Source organism: Melospiza georgiana, chromosome 3, assembly GCF_028018845.1.
Source record: "Melospiza georgiana isolate bMelGeo1 chromosome 3, bMelGeo1.pri, whole genome shotgun sequence".
NCBI classification, from domain to species: domain Eukaryota; kingdom Metazoa; phylum Chordata; class Aves; order Passeriformes; family Passerellidae; genus Melospiza; species Melospiza georgiana.
Window position 1 is genome coordinate 107,093,704 of NC_080432.1, and position 8,063 is coordinate 107,101,766.

Consider the following 8,063-nt stretch of genomic DNA (forward strand, 5'->3'; position numbering starts at 1 on the left):
TCCCTCTGTGGTGCGTCCGCCGTGGGCGGGGGAGCCGCTTCCCCTTCCGCTGCCCTTGTTGCCGGCGGGAGGTGACAGGACCAAGAGCCGCGATGTGGCGGAACGTGCAGGTGAGGCCCGGGGCGAGCGGCCCGCTGCCGCCGGCGGCGTGTGGGGCTCGCTCAGGGTGCCCGCCGTGCTGCGGGGCTCGGCTGCGGTGGCCGCTCTCCCTGCCGGGCGCTGCGGAGCGACCTGCGGGGGTCGGGGCAAGGTCCACGTAGTGCTGAGCTTCAGGGACTTGAGAGGATCAGGCTGAGTCGCGGGGCTCGGTACGCTGCGCTCGTCTCGAAGGAGATCTATTTTATAGCGTGTTTGTTTGGGATGGGTAAGGAGAGGAGATGCCTGGTCCCGTTCCTTGCAACCAGCATCGCTGTATGTTTGCTCGCCCCGTGGCTGCGTTTCCAGCGAGGGTAATTGTGTGGAAACGACGTGTTGTCAATGTTGCCTGAAGGAGGCCGAGGCCGCCTGCAGCTTAGAGCTGCCGCGCTTTGAGCCTTGACATTTTAGCAAAGGCAGATTAAAGAATTGTATATAGGTCATTGATTTTGGTAGGCTACCCTATATGATCAGTGTGTGGAAACAGATTCCAGCACAGGACACAGCAAGGTGATTTAAGCTGTGTGGTGGGATGAAGGTGCCTCCTTAGCACTCTGAAGGTTGCCTCCTGTGCTGGTGGCTCCTAGGTGAACTGCAGCAGTGACAGGAGTTCCTTGTCTTCAGAAACACAAATATTTTTGTCAAAAATGTTATTGTCCCTCTCGCTATTTAGATACAGAAAATGGTGCCTAAAACTGAGGTCTAAGGGGGAAGAGGCTGAGATTTCTCCTGAAAGGGAACCTGAAGGTTATGCTGCAGATCCATAAATCCGTTGTGTCTTACTGAAAGTAATTTTCCCGAGTTTTTCCTTTCCAGGTGGCCAGTCAAGCAGTCCTTTACATAGTTTGCTGAAAAATTTACTGAATTCAAAACTAGCATGTTTTGGTGAAGTTTTGTATGTTTGTTTGTTTTTAAAAGCCTTTCATTTTTGCTGTCCCACTTCTATCTTGCTTTTCAAAGAATTTCTACCCAGTGTGGACAGAGCTGTGAAATGTCACTGTGCCTAAAACACTGTTTATCCTTTATTTCAGGCTCTTCGCCAGATTTCCCAGAGAACCATAAGCACTGCTTCACGCAGGCTTGTAAATAGAGTTTCTGAGAATCAGAAGATATTTCAGGTAATGAATGAGTTGAATAATGTTAGTAGATTAACAAGGTTTTAGTAGATCATAACTGCATGTTTTTTTCAAAAGAACTGATAAGGCTCCCCTTTACATGTGAAGAGAGCTCTCAAAATCTGTTGTATGACTAGAGCATTTGCAATTAGCAGTTATTTTCTGCAGAGGTTGAGTATTTTTACATGCATTCTTGACTTGCTGACTCTTTAGGGTTTTTTTTACCCCATGAAATGATTTTTACTGCAGTTTCTTGTAAGTATTAGGCATGGTACAAAGATAAAGTACTCTGAAATTAGTTGGTATGGGGAAGTATGTCCAGTGAACAAATAGAGAAAAAGAGTGAAAAGACAGAAATAACAGTGAAAAGGTAAAACTGAAATCCTACATCTCTTTCTATAGCTCATAGATAAGACCCGTAATTTTTAATAAGGATGTGGTATTACTCTATTTCTCAGTCATGAAAACTGTAAAGGTCTTAAATGATTGGATTAATTCCTTGAAAAATATTGCATCTTTAAGAATAATTTCTGAATTACTCTGTTCCCGATTGATAGGGCCACTAGGTGAAGTAGTAAAAGCAGAGAACATTCCAGAGAGTAATCCCAGCTGTGAGCCACAACCTGGAGCTGTAGCTTCAGACTGAGGATAAACTGGTCTTCAGCTCCGTGAAAGGGACCAAATATATTAGAAGCCCCACTTCAATTGTTTTAGTTTCTTAGTGGTTTCCTTTCCTCTGAAAGAGAAAGCCAGTCTTGTTGAGACACTGGACTAAGGAGCACGGTGTTCATTGTGAGCCAAGGGGAAGGAAATGGGAGGGTGATGTTGGTGATGGGACAGGGTCAGAGGTTCAGTTTCTGCTGGCAGAGATCTATGGGCATATCTCTTCCTCCTTCCATTCCTTTCTTGTGGGACAGCAAGTTAGGCTGGGGTAAGGTGCCGGTCACCAGCACTGGAGGCTGGCCTGAAATCCAGAGCAGCGTCATCTTGCTGACAGGAGTAAAGATCACGTGGGTCTGGTGCTTAGGAGTTCTGCCTTGGGTGGAGCAAAACAATTTCCTGTGTGCCACCAAGTGACAATGGAGACTCCTCCCCCTGTTGCTCCCTGTAGCAGGGACTGACTGCTGGGAGGTTTCTAGGGGTGGTAATCACATCCGTGCACCTGAGGGCTCTGGCTGGTGTCAGAAGTGTTCATGCCTCTGCCAGTCACTGCTTTAGATACAAGCTGTGCTCATGGTTTTTATATTCCCCTAGTGAGTCATCACCTGATAGCAGAGTGAAAGCTTTCAAGGCAGAGCAGGATCTAAATAAGGTTCAGTGTCTTTTGGGAGTCAGAAAGATATTGTGGGGTAGTAATTCTTCCACTGGGTAACTGTAGTTATGTTAACACAATATTGTAAATACTGTGTATAAATAGTTAATTTTTGTCACTTGTTTCCATTAGGAGGATAATGGCCTCCCAGTGCATCTTAAAGGTGGGGCAAAAGATTCTATGTTGTATAGAACCACTGCGGGTCTGACGCTGTTTGGTAAGGCTAATACTGAAATATTTTTGCTTTGGTACAATTTCCAGTGCACTAATATTAAAATATTTTTGCTTTGGTACAATCTCCAACATGAATGGTGTTTTCCCTGTAAAATAATTATGCAATGCCTTCAGTCTCTTCTTTATAACGTGCAAAGTTTATATAGAGAAACAAAAACCACATTTGGACATACTGTGTATTCATTTGTGCTTTTTCCAGGTTTAGATTTTCATATGACTTTTTCCCAGACTAAGCACCATGGTCTGAATACTCCTTCAGGTTTTACATATGGTGTTAGGGAAAAACAGAACTACTTCATGTATTCTGCAAAGGAGTAAAATGTAATTATAGCATGTACATGAACCAGTTTTCACACTAGCCTGACTTTTCTTAGTGATAGGTGATACTCAGTGTACTGAGTTTTTATGTGCTGTGAAAACTAGCAGAATTATAACCAAGATTCATAATACTATATATATATGTAATCTTTATGTTGCTTGTTACCTAATTTTGCAATAGCCTCTTAAACGTGTTGATCAAATGGATTTTCAGTTCAGCTACTTTAAGAATTAGTAACTTACTTCATGATTGTGGAGGTTCCACAGATATGCCTCTCCCCACTTTTTTTCTCCATCTCTTTTTTTTTTTGCAGCCTGTGGAAATGTATTTATTTAAATTTTTTTTCTTTAAAGTATGAATTACCAAAAAAAATTGAGACATGGCTGTGGAAATGTATTTTGTCTGAATTACAGCTGCTTTTTGTCAGTATTTCTTGTGGAACAAACTGGAAAGCTGACTTCAGAGGAATTCTGTGTGCTAATCTGAAAATATCTTTTCTGTCTCTTAATTCAGGAACAATATATGTTGCTTATTACCTTCTTGTCTCTTCAATGCCCAAGAAGCCGAACTGATTCCATTTGAGGATGCCTCAGCAACCAACATCTCTTTGTCCAGTTCCCATGTGACTGTGGTGGCAGCTTATTATAAGCAGCTGACTTAATGATTGGAATCACACGTTAATTGTAACATGTAAACTGCAATCAATAAAGCAGTTTTTACGTGGTGGAGTGGGTGTCTGGACTGTATCTTCTGTTTATGTGTGTGAGCATTTGTGGTCCTAGGGTCGCCAGGCTGGTGAAGAGGGCTCTAAACTAAGCTTGCTGGCAGAGGAGAGCCTCAGCCCTTCCCACTTCTCATCTCAGTTTGATGCCCAGAGCCAGGAAAGGGATTACGGGACAGCAGGAGCACTTGCAGAGCAGCACAGAGGGCTCACAGACACTCCAGCCAGGAAGTCTGTCTCACAGGGACACAAGAGTGCCTCTGTGGGAATGCAGGCATCATAGGGAATGAACAGGAGGAGTTAGAGACGTGCTCACATGTGCAAGGCTGTGCTCTCAGCGGCATCACAGAGGAGCAATGGGATGGAAGGACTGCCAGGGAATAGCAGGTGCTACCCTCCGTGTCAGTGACCAGCCAGGCTGCATGGAGCTCCACTGGGGATGGGTGAGGAGTTGATGGGGAGCTTGTGGGTGAGGATTAAAGGGAGCACAGGGACAGGTGACATTGTGGTGGGGGTCTGTTGCTGGCTACCCAACCAGGAGGACTGAGTAGATGAAGCTATAGACAGACAGCAGCAGCCTCACAGTCACCAGCCCTGGGCCTCATGGGAGACTTCACTCCAGTCTCTCTTGGAGGGACAGCAGAGCAGGGCATAAGCATCACTTGTAAGGTACTGTGATGGCTCTCACTAGCTTGATTATTGCAATTATTGGGGAAAGTCATGATGGAAACACATTGCTCTGCATCCCTAGTTCAGTTTTATGTTCCTAACAGAATTTGTGCCTTTTTAACTTTCCTATTAAGTTGCTACTTGTGGGTTATTGTGCCCAAAGTCTGGTATTGACTCTGTAACTCTGGGGCTTCTAAAAAAAACCCAAACAATTTCATCAAAGTAATCGTTTTGTTTCTCTTCTCAAGGAAACAGTGGAATTTTCAAAATGTGAAAACAAGCTCAAACATCTAGCCTCCCACTACAGTGCTATTTTAAGCCTCTTGTGGATTAAGATTTGTTTCCAATTTTTTGTTGCTGTCCTGGAGAACCACAGTATACTTGTTAAACTTGAGGCAAGCTGGAAGAGAAGGATGAGTGTACTCAGGATTCTTTCTAGTAGAACCAAAAATCTTTAAAAAAGGTGAATGGGGGAATACCCCTCAATGGTAGCTTCTCTGCACAGATGGCTTTGGCCAACTGCATGACTAAAAGAATAAATACCTGGATGGATTTGTTGGAAAAAGGTTTGGGAAGTGGAGATTAACATTGATTCCTACAAAGAAGCAAAACCCCATGGCACAGTAAACTATACTACACAGAATGTGAAGAATGTGAAACACAAAACAGTCTGCTCTGTGCAGTGCTGGTAAGGCTTCTGCTGCCATCACATGCCAGTGTTACCCTCAAGGTGCGGACCAAGTGGTGGGCACCTGGAAGGCAATGTAAGGAAAGATCACTGTTTTAAATGCCCACATTTTATCCTGCCTACAGGGCTTATGCAGAATTTTGAAAGGAGTAATTGTTCAAATAGTCCCAACTATAAAATCCTGTGATGAGCTAGGCAGTAAATTTGTGTGTACATGTTTGAGTGTGCAACCAAAGCAGAATGTGCAGCTCTCTTGTTTTTGCGCTGAGCTGTGTCTCAGTCCATGTCCCCGGGATCCAGAGCAGGCTGTGAGGCGTGGGGCCGGCAGCAGCCCTGGTGGCGGAGCGTGGGGGAGTAAAAGGCAAGCTAGGAAAAAGTTTCACTATTATTACACTATCAATTACTATTATTAACTATTAATCACTATTATTACAAGTCAGAGCCTTGAAATGTTCTTTAAACGAGTATCAAATGGCAAAGGCTTGTTCTGGCAGAGCTGGGTGCCGCATCCCCGGGATATGTCCCCGGAGCAGGAGCGGGAGCGGGCGGCGCTGTGCCGGGCGCTCGCAGGGAGGCGTCCGCGATCCGCGCTCCGAGAGAGAGCTCTGCTGCTGCGGGGGCAGCGGGAGGAGCGAACCGAACCAAACCCGCGGTCAGCTGCTCAGCACCATTTTATGGGACTGCATTGCAACACTAGCAGGGAAATTCCCATCTGCTGTGCAGTCTATACATGTATCTCATTGCAGGCTCAACCACATCACCAATTGTGAGAGGTAAACTGGGTGCCTGTATTGACTATATATTGTCTCTTTCTAGGAGAATACAAAAATAGAGCCATGTATCTTCCCTATTGCTAAAATATCTGAAGATCTTAACTTCAATCTCCCTATGGGTATTATATGAGTAGCAGAAAATAAAATAGGCAACGTCCATTACTCCTTGCTAATGTGAAAAAGTTGCAACTATAAAGGAATCAAATGGTCACTGATATGAAGGCATGGGCTTCTAGACATTAATATACTCAGCTTAGAAGTGTGCCAACTTTGTCAAAATAAAAGAAAAAATTCTTCATGCCACTGTTAATAGAAATTAATATTCAAGTAATAATCGGATGAAACAGAAAATGAAATCCTCAGTACTGCAGTTCCAAGTTCCACAATCCTTTCTGAGACTCCAAATGTACAGACCATGTTTTACTTTCTCCATTTGGAAGGTAGCTCAGAATATCAACTCTTAGAATGGTGCCCTGGGCTACATTTTCTTGGCTGCTGAATACATGTATACATCCAATTAGCCTGACACATACAAAAATTTCCCCAGTAAAAGTCTGAGTACTAACAATACCACAATAATACAGCATTGACTTCCTGAAAGACACCGTGAAAAAGTTCAGAAACTCTCTGAAGTAAAAAGAAAACCCCAGGGAGATCTCTAAGTGTATGATCTTCATTGTGCTTCTTTTTTTTTTTCTTTTTCCAGATCCCAGAGTAAAAATATCACTTTTCTAGTGTTGCTCACCTTAGCCATCACTGCTCTGAACTATGAGAAACCATGATGAATTTTTTTTCTGTTTTCATACTATGCTGTCACTCCTTACTCTCCCATTCTTTTTCAATTCTTTTCACTATCAGAGCTGGAGATTAACCTTCACAGTTGCTAGGGTGAATCAGACTTTCAGAGTCAAAATCAATCTGATCAACCTGACTTGACCCTAAATAAGGTATTTAGGGGATGAGTAAGTCAGAACGAATGTATCTTTTCATGTGCATGCTTGTGTGATTATTTTTTTAAAGAAGTTCCTTTTAGCAATAACATCACCTTCTCTAATCTAACTTGCCTGAGTCTTTCCACTTATTTTTTCAGTACTCAGTCAATTCTGCTGTAAAAATAATGGCTTGTCCAGAAACACCATCTGAGGAGAATCTCTTGGCTAGACTGTAGTTTTTCTGAATGTAAGTATTCACAGAATCACAGAATTAACTAGGCTGGAAAAGACTTTTGAGATCATCAAGTCCAGCCTATATCCAAGTCTTCAAACTCAGAGAGTAACACATACAGTCTGATACATGTTTTGGTCTTGCCTCAGTATTTTTGAAGAGTTGTTGTTATTATTCACAGTTTTTCCATTAGACTAACTGATCACAGCCTGCCCCAAAACACATCTAGAGCTAAAAGCACACTTGTACCTATTTCCTCAAAAATATGCATCCTTGTCAAAAGTGGTCATTGGCTGGGATTCCTGTTTAGAAATGTTGTGATGAGCCAAATTCATTCTCAGGGAGCTGGGGAGGTACTTGTGGGAAGGGGTTATCCCACTGAGTCCCCAATCAGGCAGTTCTGAGTTTAGATCCTCAAAGAAAACCAGTGTCTGTATGCAGCTCACTAAGGTCTCAAAACATTCACTCCCATTGCTTATAGGCTGCTGACCCCCAGAGAAAACTGCCAGAGAGATGAATTTGTCCTTTGCTTAGGGGTTTCTTTGAGTTCCCAATCCATAAGAGTGAACTTTCTGAAATATAAGGATCTTTTACCTCTTCAGTCTGGTTTATCATGTGCAATCTTCTTTCTGCCTCCACAGTATTTCAGTCTTTTATTATTATATTAACTTGCTTTAGTGTTTTCATTCATGACAATGTCTGTCCTTTGCCTTGTTGGGTCTCTGCTCTCTGCAAGAAAAGACAAGATGCTGTCTGATGGGCACGGAAACAAGTTGGAAAGTGATGATGAGGTAAGATTTACTAATATTTAAGCTTTATGTACGCAAGAACATGGATTGTTGCAAGCTAAGTATGAAATGAACAAGGTCACAGTATTGCTTTAAAAGCATATTTCAGCATAAGTACTCTCCTCTGTGAACTACTTTTGACTGC

General features: G+C 43.0%; 1 protein-coding gene across 1 annotated transcript; it reads left to right on the forward strand.

The window, feature by feature from the left end:
- Positions 1 to 3,843, forward strand: LOC131081548 (cytochrome c oxidase subunit 7A2, mitochondrial). The gene is made up of 4 exons (XM_058020734.1): positions 1 to 110; positions 1,167 to 1,253; positions 2,695 to 2,779; positions 3,629 to 3,843. Exons 1-4 carry the CDS (start codon positions 93 to 95, stop codon positions 3,685 to 3,687), a joined length of 249 nt encoding a protein of 82 aa, XP_057876717.1. The 5' UTR covers positions 1 to 92; the 3' UTR covers positions 3,688 to 3,843.
- The last annotated feature ends 4,220 nt before the right edge of the window (positions 3,844 to 8,063 follow it).